The 17,301-nt window shown below is 39.2% G+C and overlaps 2 protein-coding genes and 1 long non-coding RNA gene across 5 annotated transcripts in view; 2 read left to right on the forward strand and 1 right to left on the reverse strand.

The window, feature by feature from the left end:
- The first annotated feature begins 3,997 nt into the window (after positions 1-3,997).
- The window catches only part of CDC20B (cell division cycle 20B), a 49,840-nt gene continuing 36,536 nt past the window's right edge, over positions 3,998-17,301 (forward strand). For both annotated transcript variants that reach the window (XM_058732526.1, XM_058732530.1), the window contains exons 1-2: positions 3,998-4,576; positions 4,845-4,907. In XM_058732526.1, coding sequence (XP_058588509.1) covers positions 4,514-4,576; positions 4,845-4,907 — 126 coding nt within the window. In that variant the 5' untranslated portion in view covers positions 3,998-4,513. The remainder of the gene's footprint in view (positions 4,577-4,844; positions 4,908-17,301) is intronic.
- Positions 6,662-8,006, forward strand: LOC131513171 (uncharacterized). The gene is made up of 2 exons (XR_009262457.1): positions 6,662-7,064; positions 7,866-8,006. It is a non-coding gene; the product is annotated as an uncharacterized LOC131513171 (long non-coding RNA).
- Positions 11,260-16,568, reverse strand: GPX8 (glutathione peroxidase 8 (putative)). Of its 2 annotated transcripts, none has more exons than XM_058732517.1 (3): positions 16,155-16,568; positions 15,319-15,580; positions 11,260-11,889 (listed from the first exon to the last, which is right to left on the reverse strand). In XM_058732517.1, the coding sequence occupies exons 1-3, from the start codon at positions 16,356-16,358 to the stop codon at positions 11,726-11,728; spliced, it is 630 nt and encodes a 209-aa protein (XP_058588500.1). In that variant the 5' UTR covers positions 16,359-16,568; the 3' UTR covers positions 11,260-11,725. The 2 variants fall into 2 exon arrangements, with proteins under 2 accessions (XP_058588500.1, XP_058588502.1); XM_058732519.1 differs by having other exon boundaries at positions 16,308-16,565.

Consider the following 17,301-nt stretch of genomic DNA (forward strand, 5'->3'; position numbering starts at 1 on the left):
TGAATTATCAATGAGGTTACTGTAATAATAGTTCAAGAAGAAGGCAGATGTAATCTTATGGGAAGGGAAAGTGTTAAAGAAGGCTGACTTTGACTCTATTCCACAAGTAAGATAGGGATATTGGGAAAAGGGTGCAAGTAGGCAGAAAACAGGCTGTTTGCGGTGAGGGGGAATAAGAAGGATTCTTAATTCTGTTTTGGATTATGTTGTGTTTGAAGTGCTGCTAGGATATCTAGTAAAAGGATTTTTAAGTCTACAGCATTCATGAGCCCTCTTTGAGGGGGTACCATGTTCATATACCTCACTTTATCCATAGTTTATACAGATTTGTACTGATTTCAGTTTGGTATTTTCCTTACATTCCTTACAATTCTGGAGAAGTATCTTATTTTAGTTAGTACCCTACGCAAGAGCTGCCTTAAGCAGAAAGAGAAGGGGAAAATGCATAAAAGAAGATGAATAGTTGGAGGCGAAGTGATCTTCAGATTTCACGCTTTAAGCTCGGTAAATTGTACCCTCCACCTTCATTAGCTCGGGTATCATGGACTAATATATCTTAATAAGGACAGACCCGGTACTGAGAAGCCGGGCGGTAACCGAAAAATAGGCATGTACAAAAACCACTTATAACTGAAAAAGTGGTAAGTCCATTGTGACCAGAGGTGACACGGTAGTTTATTGACTACTCTTCTGACTGAGGCTTTTATTTGGTAGAATCTTTACAAATTATTTTCCGAGCCCGGCTGCTAGCCTGAATTATAAGGGATTCATTTATTCCTTCCCACGTGCTATTTTGAGCTATATATGATTGGGAGCAGACACGCTCAGTTTATCTGGCCAGAATGTGATGGTCTCCTTCCCTTTCTTTCCCCAAACTTCACAGCTAACTTCCCGACTCTACCACAGTGCAGCTATCCCAAACTCTCCCCTGCATCCAGGCTTTCCCATCCTACTTGGAGTGGAGCTGAATGGATCCTGAATGGTAGGCACTTCCCTCCTACTCCCCACCCCCTACCCGCACCTGGCGGGGACGTGCCCCAGGGACGGTTGGAGCGCACTGCAACGGTCCCTTTTGTCCGGTAGGCGGGCGCCAAAGTGGTCTGGCTGGAGCGGGAGGTGGGGCGCGAGTCGGGGCGGGCTGGTACGACAGGTGGGGGCGCAAGCCTAGCGGGGACGCCGGGCCAGAGGGGCGTGAGAACCGGCAGTTGGAGCTGGGGATGGGGAAGCTCTCCGGTTTGCAACTGAATACAGCGAAGTAGAAAAAAGCAAGGTGCAAAACGATAAGTATAGTAAGATCATATTTACGTAGGAAGATGCACAGCGTCAGACTGAGTACACACGTATGTACGTAAATGCATTGGAAAAGGTCTGACAGCTCTGTGGAAAGGAGAAAGCTGGGAGGGCGGATGAAGGGAGCTGACTTGGTGCATTGTGTATGTGAGATTCTTAACATTATTAGTTAGGAAGAAAATGTGATCATGTAATTGAAAAAATCTGCACTTGGCAAGTTTGTTTCTCCTCTTGGCTTCCCATCGGTAGAGACCTGTTCAGACTCAGACCGCAGGCCAGATAGGAGTCAAGAAAAACGCCTTTCTCCCTTCTCACTGCTTCACCACTTACCCCCCTTCACCTTGACACCGTTGGAATTGGCCTTGGCTTTTGTGGAGAAGCCTTCCTCACAGCCCTGGTCCTTATCACAGATCTGCCTGCAAAACCCTCTCGAAAGGAGGAAACACTTTGAAGAGAGTAAATCACACACAGGCACATAAATACATGCATTAGACCCTATTCCTAAACCGTATTTGATAAATATTAAGATAAAATGTTTACAGAATATATCAATTTTATCTTAAACAGTTGTGCCATATGTCCTATTAATATGATCACATGATATTAATTTCTTATTTTGAAATAATTTTTGACTTAGAAAAATGTTACACAAATGGTACAAATAATTCCATTAAATCCTTCACCCAGCTTCCCCAGACGTTAGCATTTAACACAACTATAACACAGTTATTATAAGTAGGAAATTAGCATTACTACTACTCTGTTCACTATCTACAGATATTATTCAGATTTCTACAACAATTGTTCCTCCCCCTCACCCCAGTCCAGGATTCAATCCAGGATCTCACAATGCATTTAATTGTTATGTTTTACATAGATACTTCCAATTGGTGATAGTTTCTCAATTTTTCTTTTTCATGACTATACTTTTGAAGAATACTACTCGCCATTTTGTGAATGTTCTTCAATTTGGTTGGTTTAGTATTTTCTCATTATTAATTCAGGTTATGCATTTTTGGGCAAAAATATTAAATAAGTATGTTGTGCCCTTTCTAGTGCATCATATCAGGAGGCACAAGATGTCAATGTGTCCTTAATGGCGAGGTGGTGGCTGCCAAGTTTGTCCAATGAGAAGTTATGATTTTCCTTTTTGCATTGGCTCATAGGAGGCAGACACCCTTATCATATGTACCTCAGTTTTACCATTCATGATCCTTGACTGCAACAGTTAGTACTAAGGTGTTTGCCATGGTGATTTTTCTACTTCCATCATTCTTACTAAATTTCAATATGAATGCTTAAATGCACAATAACTTTTTAAAGGAAAACACTTTTACTGCTTTAACCTAGGGGGGAAAGGCATTTGGAGATTGTGTGATATGCTGTGGAATTAGTGGCTAAAATGGAATTTATGAATGCATTACAGGTAACTGAATTCTAAAAGAATAAAACACTATTCTTAATACTTGTAAGAGCATGGATTCTAAAATCACAGTTTACATGGATTTAGAAGCTCATTAATTGAACTGGATTTATTACTCCTGTGTTTGTGCCCATCACTGACCCTTCTGAGGATCTGTTATCTATGAATCCTTTCCCTGCTAAATGGTACAGTAAAATGGTACTTAAAAATAGAACAAAAAGTCTTCGATTTTATTTCTAATATGCTGCTAATTTTAGCTGACATTTGCAAAACTGATCTTTAAATTAACAATACAGTTGAAACTCAGCCAATATCTCACTTTATTTAGCCTCCATGTTTGCTGAAAAGATTTACTGGAAGTCAATGCACTGTAAGGAGGTGAAATTCTTGTGGGTGAAACTTACATATTTCAATCCATTTGGCTATCAAGCATTTTGATAAGCCTCATTTGATTATGTTACCCTGTGCAGCATTTTCCCTAACCTTTATTACTGTAGATGGAAAACTGGTCCCAAGATTGGGTCTCAGCCTTGATGTCAATTTTTCTTGCTTTCAGTAAGAAGGAAAACAGGAGAGTAAGTTTAGAGTTTTTGTTGTTGTTGTTTTGTTTATAAATCACTGACCCTTCTGAGTATCTGATATCTATGAATCCCTTACCTGGTAAAATGCACAAACGCACATGTTGCATGAGAGCACAAGCAGTCCCATGTCAAACGGGGGGAGGTAGGGAGGTGGTTATGGGGAGGGAAAAGCTGACTGTCAGAAGCTTCCCAGACACGGTTTTCCCTCCTGCCATATGGCACAGCCAACCTCTCTTGGCAGCTCAGGTGGGGCCGCTAAGGCTACACAGCCCATCTGGCTCCTTGTCATTTCCATCTAACCCCCTCCCTTAACCCCCAATATCATCCTCTCCTTTATTACTTAGCCCCCAGTCTGCTCAGCTTTCTTGCTGGCTCTTCACTCCTCATAAGGTGCTCCCTGTCACCAGCTTTCACCAACTCTTTCACCTCGCTCACCAACTCTTGTTTGGGAAGATAGCGCAGAAGCTCAAGTGAGAGAACCTGCCCACTTCCAAATGGCTGCAGCAGAGAAGCACTTGAGTGAATGTCAATGCTCTCCCTTCTCATCAGCACAGAACGCTTGCCACGTTTCCCTGCCTATCTGAAAGTGGAACAAGAGCTGATGAACACGTTGGGGGGATACGTCTAATATCTATGGCTTACACAAACGGTCACCATTACCAACGGAGAGAAAGTCCCGTTGTAACAAAACTTTCTCCCCCCCCCTCCCCCCCGCAAACGGAAAGAACTTGAACTCACAGAACCCGCTTCTTCGCCCGCCAACCCCCTCATCTCCTGCTGGCGTGACAGCCCTCGGCGCCCGGCCCAGCTCAGGCCCGCCAAGGCTCGCGGCAAAGCTTGGCGCTCCAGTGCGCGCCTCCGCGGACAAAGAGCAGGCGGCGGCGAGGCTGGGCTGGAAGGTGGAGGCGGGCCGAGGGGCGCGCCGGGGGGAATCCCTCCCGACCTCTGACGTCACCAAAGCGCTGGCCAATGAGAAGCGGGAGAGGGGGATTCCCGCTCCCGCTGCCGCCCCGCCAGCTTTTTAAACAGTACCCTGGGGAATACTCTCTGGGAGCAGTGGGAGGAATGGGGGAAATGGAGGTTAAGAGCGAAAAATGATGGTCCTGGGGGATGAGACTAGAGGTTTGACGATTAGGCGTCAAGGCTGGCTTAGAACGGGGGGAAAACCAGAGCCGATCGAGGTGAGGCCGAACACCCGGCAGGGGAAAATCCTCCTGAGATGGAGTGGAAACTGGAGCGCACCGCCCCGCGGAAGGTCCGGACGGAAGAAGAGATGCTGTGGGTGAGTAACGTCCTTTTGTTTCCCAGCCCCGACTCCCTGAAGGGGACTCTGGTCGAAGGCACTGTTTGTAATACCCGCTGAGGACCAACAGGTAGGACAAACTCTAAACCCTGATCCTTCATTTTGCGATGTGTAATTTAGTTGTGTTCTAGAGGTGCCTGGCTGGTAGAGAAAATGAGTAAATGGGGTTGGACAAGCTGATGATCTAGAAACATTCCGTGCCTAACATTATGATTTTTCTCTCCATATGTTATATATATTTTCCAAGGAGAACGTCATGCGGGTGCTCGCCAAAGACATGAAGCAAAAGAGAAGTCAAGGTTCTCCCAAGGTAAGTGTCTAGTGCTTACTGTGGTTCTCTTAATTCTGATTTTGAACAAACTAATTTTTCCTAAAGAAGGTACTTGTTGGAAGTACGGCCTGGTCTAAGAATATGAAAATTTAAAAAATCAGTCTCCTAAAATATCACTAACTGCAGAGTCTAATTATACACCCTCCCCCCACATTTCTATAAGAAACTGAAGATCCCTGACAAGAGTAATTGTTTGTATATCCATGGGGCTTTCTAGTTTTTGGCTCAACAGAAAAGGATGAAGCTTGGATGTAGGCAGCGCATTGCTAGCTGGCTGTTACTATTTCATTTTAACAGTTGCGAATTGTACTTTCCTCTGTTGCATTTAAAAGCTTGCCCCCCAAAGAAATGGAAATGGTGCCATCTTGTGGATAATCGGGAGAAGTGGCCTAATCCAAGGTCGATCCTCAGGTTAAAATTGATCCGATGTTTTACTTTTTCTCCTTCAAAGTCTGAAGCCAAGGCCTGTAGCTTCTTTCTTCATCAGTGTAAGAATAAAACAAATATAGGGGCGCCTGGGTGGCGCAGTCGGTTAAGCGCCCGACTTCAGCCAGGTCACGATCTCATGGTCCGTGAGTTCGAGCCCCGCGTCAGGCTCTGGGCCGATGGCTCGGAGCCTGGAGCCTGTTTCCAATTCTGTGTCTCCCTCTCTCTCTGCCCCTCCCCCGTTCATGCTCTGTCTCTCTCTGTCCCAAAAATAAATAAAAAACGTTGAAAAAAAAAAAATTTAAAAAAAAAAAAAAAAAGAAGAATAAAACAAATATAAACGAGTTTTTCTTATTTTTACTACATAAACATCCCTCATATGCTTTAAATCTCTCATAATCACCATTCACCTTGCTTCTCTCTACACGAACTTGTTCTTATTCCTCTAAACTTTACTCATAGATTCTAGTTTCAAACCCATTAACATTTTTACAGATTTTTCTTAATCTTTTAAAAATCTTGCAATATTTAAGTGGTGACACAATAAATCAAACACATAACAGCCCTTTCAGAAAGCAATGGCTAATGTTATTTATAATGGGGGACAAAATAATGACAACTTAAGTCCCTAGATACTTTAAGAATGATTTTTTCCTTCCAAAATAGCTACAGTTTTCTTTTACACCAAAATTATGCACTTCCATGACTCCTAAATATTTTCCTTCCTAATACAGACAATTGGTCTTTTGGTCAGTAAAGAGAAAATATTTCTCAGTAAAGAGAAATAATTGGAAAAGCTACAGTTAAGTATAACTTTGTTAATTCACTTGTACTGCAAAACCATATTTTGATATCCAAGCATTTACTGTGGAACAGCTAAGTGCAAGTGTTCTGAAAGTTTGTCTTTTTAAATTTTTGCTGAGATTTAAAAATAGTATTTTTCTTTTTTTATAATAATTTTGGAGTAACAAGTTTTATTTATGAGTTTTCTTTTCTGTGACTATTAAGATTACAGTTCGGCTACTGTGTTTCATATTGCATACAGTAGCTTCAGTGACTTCATGGGCCATGAAAAGCAGCAGTGACCTGAGTCAGGTAGGCAGTGTATTGTTAGCTGGCTGCTTTGAGTCAATGTGGCAGCCACAACTACCCTGCCACTTGCTTCTGGACAAATTCTTCTTGCTAACAAGCTGCACTGGTTTCCTGTGTGTGATGGGTTGGCAGTGTATTGTTAGCTGGTTGAAGATGTGAATGACATCAGCTAACATGCAACTGCTATCTTATTGCATATACAATGAACATCAGAGTATAATTGATTCTGTAATTAGTGTGTGTGTTTGGTGCATATGTATACTTTTTGCTATGAACCAGGGCACTGGTAACCATAATACTTGTAATTGCTCTTCAGTCACTCAATTATAACACCATAGACAGTGTTACAAATGGTGAAGAAAGCAATACAATTAATTTTTTTTAATTTTTAAATATTTATTTTTGAGAGAGAGACAGAATGCGAGTGTGGGAGGGACAGAGATGGAGGGAGACACAGAATCCGAAGTAGTCTCTAGGCTCTGAGCCGGCAGTACGGAGCTTGACATGGGGCTCAAACCCACGAACTGTGAGATTATGACCTGAGCTGAAGTTGGATGCTCAACTGACTGAGCCACCCAGGCGCCCCCAATATAATTAATTCTTAAAATTTTTTTCTAGGTAATATTTTTGGAGTCCTGGGTACACAGTATGAAAGTATTTGTGAAATTATTTTTTTTAGTATTTATTTTTAATATAAAATTTAGAATACAATGACAATTTGAAATGGAAAGCCTAAACTCTTTCCCCCAGTTTTCAACTAAGTCTATAGTATTCTTTCTAGATAATCAGCTTCTTAATATGGCATTAGAGCAGGTCTCTGTAACCATGTGTATGTACCAGCTGAAGAGAGAATTGAGAGGTAACTTTGAAGATGAATCAATCAACTCAAACATTTTCACTTGAAATATCAAGAAAAGTGGAAATTTTGGGGTGTGGTTGGGGGATGTGGTTGAATTGTTTGCAGGATTTGCCTGAATTTTTCACTTCATTTTCTGTCAAGTCACAGACTCATAAAATATTTGAGCATGATATTTAGCTTGTGAAGTGGGAAGAACTAACTGTACCATATGCTTTTAAATATTTTCTGATTCCTGTGGAGGCCATTTTGACCCATGCAACAGTGTTCAGGAACTTGCTGGGTCCCAGATAAACAGTGACATCAGTGTCCTCATGTGGGCATTTGCAGCAAGTTCGTGAAGCTGACTTTAGGTGGTCTGGTCAATTAGTTATATTCTAAGTGAGATGTGAGAAATATATTACAGTGCACTGTAGTGAATTACAAATTACTGATTTAACAATTTTTATTCTTATTTAAGTTTAAACATTTAAAACCATGGGAGATTTATACCTATAATTTGATTCTTTATGCATTTTGCTACTTTCATATCCTCTTTTCATTGTTGCCCATTTCATTTTCAGCATTTTTCTGTGTGTGTTTAAGGATCCCTCCCATGTAAATACTGTTTTCATCATTTTTCTTACAAGGCTAAATTTCAACATGTTATTTTTTATGGAAAGCCACTGACTTGTTGATAAAAATAAAACCTACTTAATTTAGAAGGCTTGGCCTTTGTGTTTTAATTTTTTTACACTAAAGAATGAAACATAAAATGCAAACATTTATACTCAATAAACAATATATATTTAAAGCTGTTCTTCACTTCCATATTCAGGAGATGATGAGAAAGAGAGAGAGAATGGAATGCATGAAAGATGAATTAAGGAGATCAGTGGGTAAGGAGGAGAATGAATACATATATTCAAATGAAGAATGTCTCCATAGGAATCAGAGGGAAAGACAGGGACCCACAACTGGGACATCAAAGCCACTCTATTGCTTTCCTCCAAAAAGAGAATGCTTCACTCTGCAAGGTATGGCCTTACCAGTTCAGCGAGAGGAAGGAACAGTGGGGAGGAGTGTGGTATGTTAGTTTCTAGGCGTGACAGTTATTAGAATTTTATTATTCCGTGGGAAAGATGAAATCAAGGTGAGGAATACACATGGATAAAGTGTTCACATTATAGCCACGCCCAAACATCCTTTTTTCCCCCAAAGAAACACTATGAATGAATGTAATGTTTTGTACAGGGACCAACCAAGACTTCTTAGCTTCTGCAAGGTAGTCTTGAAAGAGAGTTAATATGTTGAAAATATAGAGAAATACAGGTTTTGTTTTTCTTCTTAGGCTTTGTCTACAATTTTTTTTTTACAGTAGTATTTTCCTACCTGAGACTACCTGCAGACAATCCAGTGAAATCATTAGATTTTACTGTGATTATATAGCATATTGTTAGCAGCTTTTCATATTTCAGGGACTGTAGTTCCACATTTTCACATAAGCCACCAAAACAGTATATTTATAAAAATAAATAATATATGTTTTTGCTCTAGATTGAGCTCTTTGGAGATCCTTATGATAACCTAATCAAGTCTGATTTTTAAAAGTTTTTGTGTTCTGGATCCAACGTAAAGTGGTTTGTGTGAACTGAGTGTTAAATTTTCAGAAATCTGGCATGCCAGTTATTAAAGCATTGGTAGCTGGAAGTTGGCCATGTGGGAGCATTTATACCATGGAAATTGGCAAATGCTGCAAACTGGAACCCCTCCTCCAGAGAGGTGGTTATTACTTCCCAGCCACCACTGTGTGCAGGCTATATATACTACAATCGCTAGGAATTATATATAGGCACATATATACATTAAGATTATACTAATTATTAAGCATTTTTGAAAATGAAGTATGACTTTCATGGTATACTTCAGGCAAATTCCTATTTATTCCAATCTCCCAGCACCACGGCTATGTCTGCTATGAGATGAAGATCAGGAGTTAGAAGGAAGTACTCCTTTCTACCTTCCAAATACACCAAAACAAACTTCAAGCCAACGAACTACTGACCACAATGAAATGAATTTGATTTTGTCCCTTTGTCCATGAGTACCTTTTTACATGATGCCAGCTATTTTTCTGTTATTCTGTTCAATTTAGACAGTAGCAGTCTATGTCCAAGGCTCTTTGATGCCGAGACAGGGAAGAAAGGCTCAATTCAAGAAAGATGCAATTTTTTCTCTTTATATATATACCTGGCGGAATTCATATAAGACACTGGAGTTATGGGTTGAGCAGTACATCAGCAAATGGCTTCACACACTCTTTAGTACACAGAGGCTAATTGTTACAGAACCCTGAATGGACACCTACTTGCCACACTTTCAAATCCCCACCTGCCTTCCCTGCATACCCAAAGGGGAAGGGGAGAGAACCAAGCACTGACTATAGTAGAGACTGTAGGTTGAATAAACACGGAGGATTGGAGATATGTAAGTGAAAACCCCCTTCATATGGCTTTGGAGAGAACTAGTGACTTTGGGCAGGATGGACATCTGAACTGCATTCACTGGGACAGTCCTGGTCATTCCCCACCACAGCAGCAGTCTTGTGGCACTTGTAAATGGGGTGTATGGCAAGAATGCTCTGAGAACAATACTTGGAAAGTTTGCCCTTAACAAAATTTTGCTTAGAGGCTCAGAATTCAAACTGCTTAGGCTCAGAATTCAAACTGCTTCTATGTTCTTGGGGCAAAATTGCAAAGGACACATAGGCTTGTTAGGTGGCTTTTGTTTCTTCAAAAATAATTCAGATTACTGATTCCAGTCCTGATCACATAAAACACCTTGTCAAGCACGATCATCGACTTGGAAGGTTGGAAGGGGCTCTTTGTTCAGTCTGACCTTCCTAAGTTTATGGGTGAGGAAATCTGAAAGTAGTCGTGTGATTTGCCCAACATCATACAGCTGGTGAGGGGTACAAGCAGGTTTGCTGACATACTAACCTGGCATTCTTGAGGCTATCCTTGTGAATCTTCTGGACCTCTAAGAGAAACTGTGCCTCCCCCCAGCCCCCAGATATCTTACTAAATACAATCAGAGCTGTGTGGCTGAATATATGCTTTGAAGCAGAAGGTGTTCCAGGAAATATTTTTGGTTTCTCCAAGGACTTTAAACACTTGCAAAGAACTATATGCTGAGGTGGCATTACTGACTTCACCAAAAAAAAATCTTTACTTTCATTAATCAGGACAGTATATGGGGGCCAGCTCACAGCTATTTAGATTGGGTCTTCCTTCTTGGCCAAATTTTACATAACTGCCTTTTTACTTTTTTTTTTCTTTAGCCCTAGTATTCCTATTCATTTCATGAAATGAATATATATTTAGTGGGGCAATAATTAGCCTTCATCAACTTGGCAAGTTGCTTTATCAGCCAATAATGAGAAGATGGACAGAGTATAAAGGTTATGATAAAGGAGAAAAAGCATGTTGTGACTCTGTCAAAAGGTTTAGTGATTGCTGATGCTTAAGACTGGTGTAATTAGTCCCTCCCTTTTTTACCTTCAGACCTTTGACTATTTAGAGTTGATTCTTATTATTTTAGCCATCAGAACGATGCAGCACTGAATTCTTTCCAAAAGGGTAATCTAATCTGAATAAATTAGCAACCAGTATTAATATATAAAGAATTGAGCTAAATAATCATATACTCATAGCCTTTTTCTTACTCTTTGGATTTTTACTCAGCAATTAATATTCTATTTATAAAATTTGAGTTTCTTCTGGAAAATAATAGAGAAATATTGACAATGATGAAGGTTTTTCAAATGTTAGGATAGTGTCATTTATAAATGACTATTTGAGCAGATACAGTAAAACATACTATGAACCTGTACTTAAAAAAGAAAACAGAAAAAAAACAACTAAAGAAACAAAATTCCTGTGCCTGAAACAAAAGTACATAATGATTTGAATCTCTCTATATATTTAACATTTTTTCAGTGTTTATTTTTTATTTTATTACATAAAAATAGCCATTTACAGTTAGTTAATCCAGAAAATTCAGTCACACACAGTGTCTTGAATTCAAACAGAGGTCTAGTGGATTGGCATTTCCATTAAGTACAATCCTGAAAATGTCAAGTCGAACAACAGGATATTGAAGCACATTGATGACTGTATTTTGAATTATTTAGTGTGATCTGATGAAATACTTAGTATATTTCATTTTGATTCTTTAGATACTCTTTATTTTTGTTTTGGGTAACATCTCTGTCCTGGGGGCATTATTCATTACCACTCACTGGCAAGGTATCATAAAAACAAACAAACAAAAAATCCGTCAGTGCCGTATTTAATTGTCAGAGTATTTAAATTGAGACCAACCCCCCCCACCCCTTGACATTTCTATATTCCGACTACGGCATTTGAATGACTCACTGGCATTTTCATAGGTCCTCTTTCTTTTTTATGATCATTTGTCTAATCAGAGCTGCTATCTCAGGCCTGATGATTTCAATGGGTTCCTCTGGCCTCCAGGTTTTCACAACTTGACCCTCAGGGTTGACCAGATACTTCCAAAAATTCCACCTTGGTTCTTTCTTTGAAGAATCTAAAGTAGCAGAATATATTTTCATAAGCATAATTTTATTTTTTGTCAAGATTTTCATTTCTATTAGTATCTATGTAAGTGATAACTTAAGAATCAAGTTCTAAGATTATCATGTCAAAAGCAAAACAAAACAAAAAATAAAACACCCAAACAAGGCAAAACTCAAGCTCCAAGTAACCATATTTCTGTACATTTGGTGACTTCACTGATGATTCTACCGGTCCGGAATCATGAAACAAAGTGGTTTATTCTGGATTTATTGATCTAAATAACAAAAAAGTTGGGGCGTCTGGGTGGCTCAGTCAGCTGAGTGTCTGACTTCAGCTCAGGTCATGAGCTCACAGTTCATGAGTTCGAGCCACACGTCAGGCTTTGTGTTGAGAGCTCAGAGCCTGGAGCCTGCTTCAAACTCTGTGTCTCCCTCTCTCTGCCCCTCCCCTGCTCATGTTCTGTGTTTCTCTCTCTCTCTCTGTCTCAAAAATAATACACATTAAGAAAACTAAAAAAAACAGCAACAAAAAATCTACCTTGTCACTAGCTCAAAACTTTCAGTTTCTTAACATTTTTAAAGATAAAATGATACTCTATGGTCCTTGGTAATGGCCTGTACGGAATTCTTTACATATTAAATATACCTATGTTTTTAGTATTGTTACATATTATGTAGAGGAAAACAGAAAGGAATTCTAAATCACATTATTTTTGTTTCTAAGTTTTTATTTTAATTCTAGTTAGTTAACATACAGTATTAAGTCATATTGGGAAATTATGTGGTCCTTTTGAACCATCTTAATGTATGTAAGAAATGTAATGTTTTTTCCATTTACATTATCCAGAATTGATGTTCATTATTGACTAACATGTGAAAAAAATATAAACAACTACTTAAAATGTATCTAGTGTCTACTATGTGCCCAGGAATGTATGCTCATTGCTTTAAATGGATCCTTTTGTTGAATCTTTACAGCAACCCTGTGAAATGGGTATTATCATTAACCCCATTTTGCAGATGAGAAAAATGGAGTCTTAGACTTGAGGTCTTGTGGCTAATGAGCGGTAGAGCCAGCCCTGATATCTAGACCTTCTACTCCTATACTTCCCACTCCTACTTCCTACTCCAAGCAGATTTTAGGAGGAAGATGACAAATTCATTTTTTTACAGGAGGGGATTCAGGTGTATGTGGGACATTCTGTCAGAGGAGGCAGGTGAATATAAGGCTTTGGGGCTTAGGAGAGAGAGCTCAGTCAGGGAAAGGGGATAGAATAAGAAGAGCTCCAGTGGGCCGTGGCACAGTCCTGAGAATCAGCACAGTTAAGGGTGGATGGAAAAGAGGAACCTGAAAAGAAGAAAGAGAAGGGCCCAGAGTGGCAGTCACTGGTACCTGCTAGGTTCAAGAGATTCATGGAGCAAGAAGCCAGACACAGTCATCTAAGAAGGTAATTGAGACGGGGAGGCAGAAATTGTAAGTATTAACTATTCTTTCAGAAATAGCGATGAAATTGGTAGAAGGAACACACTGTCTAGAGTTTTGAAGGTGTGGAAAGCTTTGCTTTGGGCTGGGAGAAAGAAGCAGTGAGGGAGCATAGGTTAAAATTAAGAAATAAAAATAAAAAGTAGCCTGATTACTTATATGTGTTTTACTTGGAGTACTGTGCCAAGCATTTCAATTTATTTCATTATTAGAGAAAAATATTTTTGACTAGAGCAAACATCAAGGACTCCGTGTGAGCTTCCTATTATTACATGAAAGCCATCTTAACATCATTTTGCAAAATTGCTCTTTTCTATAACGGAAAATGTGTCTCTAAAGATAATGCCCTCCAGGGCAGAGCTCTGTCTACCTGACGTAAACATCTTTGCGAGTTAGGAAAAGGCACTCTTCCAGGCCAGTACAGTCCCCCAGCACATGCCTTGCTATGGCTGAGCTTCAGCCCGCATTTGCCTCCCCGCCCAGATGCCCTGTTTAGTGACACCTGCACACATGTGCACTGTGATCACATGATCAGTTACTGTCAATTTTGGCTAGTTTTAAAAAACTCATTTCCATTTGGCTATGATCTCATAGTCTTCATCTCTGGAGCTTCATCTAACTTCATTGAAACCTTAAATCACTTACTTTTTTGATTACACAAGGGTAGGTGGAACATTATGTTGATTTTCCCCAGAAATTTAATGTTTTAAAAAGATTCTGATTTCACACTTAAATTTTGTAGAACATCATGAAGTGGCTTACTAGACTGGAAGCTTGATTGCCTGACTGAGGTCACTGTTTTATCAAAATTCAAATTATCTGCAGTGAGAATAGGGACTGAGGGTATCATCTGTATAAGTCAGATGAGAGGACATTAACTGAATGTCCTTTGTTTTTTATCTATTATGATTTAAAAATTTTTTTTTAAATCTTTATTCATTTTTGAGAGAGAGAGAGAGAGAGAGAGAGAGAGAGAGAGACAGAGCATGAAGGGGACAGGGGCAGAGAGAGAGGGAGACACAGAATCCAAAGTAGGCTCCAGGCTCTCAGCTGTCAGCACAGAGCCTGAGCTGAAGTTGGATGCTTAGCCTACTGAGCCACCCAGGCGTCCCTGAATGCTCTTTAGAATAGTGTTAGGCACAGTGTAAGAAACATATAAATACTTTACGTCTATTAACACACTTAATCCTCCAAATTATCTTATATTGATAATCTTATTTTACAAGTGAGGAAGAAGGCACAGAGAAGTTAAGTCATGTAGCTGAAGCCACACAGCAAAACTAACAGAGCAGGGACTTGAATCCAGGTAGGTTGCGGCTAAAACCTATTTCCCTAGTCACTATACTTTACTACTGTTATGCTAACTGACCCAGGAAAATCTTTAAACAGATTTCTGTAGCTAGCCTAATTTTAGAGACAACGTAACACTATCGTCCTCAAAAAAAAAAAAAAAAAAAAATTCTTATATTCTGTTTTGAATTTTAGCAAAAACAGAGATATTATTCATCCATGAAGACAATATCTCAGACAAGGGAACTTAAAATTAATCACAAAGATATGTCTAATAATGCCCAGCAATATTCATGAGACATGGATAGCATTGGTAATGGGGAGGGACATTTCCCCAAGTGCCAGTTAAATAAGAGAGGAATTAAGGTATTTTGTGAAGATAGCCATGACCACAGTTCAGCTAAATTCTTCAGGAAAGTGATCATAAGGAAAAGAATACACCGGAGTCGACTTATTTTGCCGTTCAAGAAGTTAAAACATTGATTTCAGAGAAGCATAACTTCTAGAAAGTCACCAAGGATGAGATTCTGGCTTTCTGATGGTTTTACCAAACTTTCCCACTTAAAGCATTTCACATGAAATAGAAAGAGTACGATCCTGGTACATTTGTTTTAAAAATGAAAAGCAATTGAAAACATTAACTTGATGAGGCAAAGTAGATATTTACCAACAAGAAATCTGAATGCAGGTTCTGCTTCAGATCCTAGAATCTTAATCTTGTGGAAGATGGGGAATGTCACGCCGTAGTTATTTCTTGCAAAAGATACAACTTCCTTGCTGGGGCGGGGCTCCGATTCTCCAAACTGATTGCACGGAAAAGCCAAGACGCTGAAGTGGAATGGTCCAAACTCTTTGTGCAGTTCCTGCAGTGCTAAGTAATTTCTGTCTGTGAGTTGGCAGTCACTAGCCACGTTTACAACTAGTGCAACCTCCCGGAAAAAGAAAAAAATCCAACCGGAAAGTGAAGCAAATAAAAAGATTTAAAAAAAATATTCTGCAAGTAGTTAAAATCCTAAACCATTTTGAAGCTGATGGTTATTTTATATTTTTAGACATACCCAATTTTGTTGAAAATCTTAACCTGGATGCATGAGTTAAGACTCTGAAAAATCACTACCATTAAAAAAGCATCAGGTACAACAGTTTAAGATAAAAGAAAATACGATCATTGATAAGAGTGCTTTTTAATGTTGCTAGTTTATGGAAGTAGTATTTTTTAATGTCTCCATATTCACATTACTAATTATAAAAATTTCCTAAACAACTTACAGTGTTAATTTAGCATGCCTCTGAAAACAGGATAATCAGCTTATCAATTAGAAGTACTGTATATATACACGATGAGAACTCTGATGGTCAGAGTGATATACTAATTACATTACTTTGAAAACTAAATTATAACTTATGACCCTTTATCAACGAAAAATTGATTCCATTAAAGTAAACAGAGAAATCAACAAGCAGTAGGAAAAAAACCAACAAAAAACAGAAGATACAACTTACTTTGCCTTTAAACTTTTCCAGAGAAACCGTTCTTCCTTTTGCATCTTTCACTTCAAAGGCATAAAAGCTGTTGATTTTAGGTTTTAGGAATTTTAGTTGTAGAAGAAATAACATTACTGTGCATAGAACCATAGACAGTAAAACTGCAAATACCTTTGCTTTCGGCCCCGAACATCTTAAAGGGTAAGCTGTAAGAGGCTCCATTTTGGATGATTCTAGAGAGAAGTCTCAGCAGGCTGGAATTCAAGGAGGAGCTGAAACTTGAAACCAGCTCAGTTTAACGGAAAACCAGGAAGGACAGATGGGGTCCTTTCACTGCTAAGGAATAGAAAGACCCTTCTCAGATGGGGAATGGAACGAGACTCCTGGATAAAACAGAGTGCTAAAGAATTTCGATGTATTTATGATGCCTATTGCAATCTTCGCTAGGAAGATCAGGACTGTTTCGAGAGCTCTTTAACATTCTCCTGAAAAAATTTTTCACCAGAAGATGGTGCCCTTGTAGGGTGAAAGCTGGGGAGTGAGTGCTCCCAGTAACTGGGCGAATGTAGAGGAGTGGGTTAAATACCATCCAGGAATAGTTCAGAGTGTAGATTAAACGTGCTCTATTAACATGATGTATAACCTGAAGGGGCTTAATATTATGTGTATGGATTAAACTTGCTACACGAGTTCAAGATATTTACAGTGGAAAGGGCAGAAAAATAACTAAAGTGGCTACTTACTTTGACCTCATCTCATTAAGGCAATGCCAGGTGAATATAATAAAAATAAATAGATCAGATACAATGTGAAGGCTTTAAAAAACCCTCCTCTATCATAAAGCCAACTATAGTCCAGTGTTTTTCAAATTTTTGATCCTGACTCCCAGTAAGAAATGCACTTTATAATTTAACTCAGATGCATGTAACTGAGAAGTCTGATTAAATGATCCTTCCTTCCCCTTTGAACTTTGATATGCCTGTGGCAGTTTTAAAACAGCCTGGCTCTGACCCCTGACAATGAAGGATTTCAGGGTTCACCAATGGTCTGCAACCTGTAGATGGAAAAATACTGAACTTGATAATAAATCAGGAATTTAGCAATTAAATAAGACAATTCTACCAAGAAGGCAAAAATGAACAAGGAAACCCTCCAAACCCACCTC

This window comes from Neofelis nebulosa, chromosome 1, assembly GCF_028018385.1.
Source record: "Neofelis nebulosa isolate mNeoNeb1 chromosome 1, mNeoNeb1.pri, whole genome shotgun sequence".
Classification (NCBI taxonomy): Eukaryota; Metazoa; Chordata; class Mammalia; order Carnivora; family Felidae; genus Neofelis; species Neofelis nebulosa.

Excerpts from the sequence above, each read along its gene's own strand:
- GPX8 (XM_058732517.1), bottom strand. The coding sequence starts at position 16,358 with ATGGAGCCTCTTACAGCTTACCCTTTAAGATGTTCGGGGCCGAAAGCA. Across the intron at positions 15,581-16,154 it reads TGGAAAAGTTTAAAGGCAAA|GTTGCACTAGTTGTAAACGT; the intron begins GTAAGTTGTATC and ends TTTTTCCGGGAG. Across the intron at positions 11,890-15,318 it reads TGCATTCAGATTTCTTGTTG|ATTCTTCAAAGAAAGAACCA; the intron begins GTAAATATCTAC and ends CTGCTACTTTAG.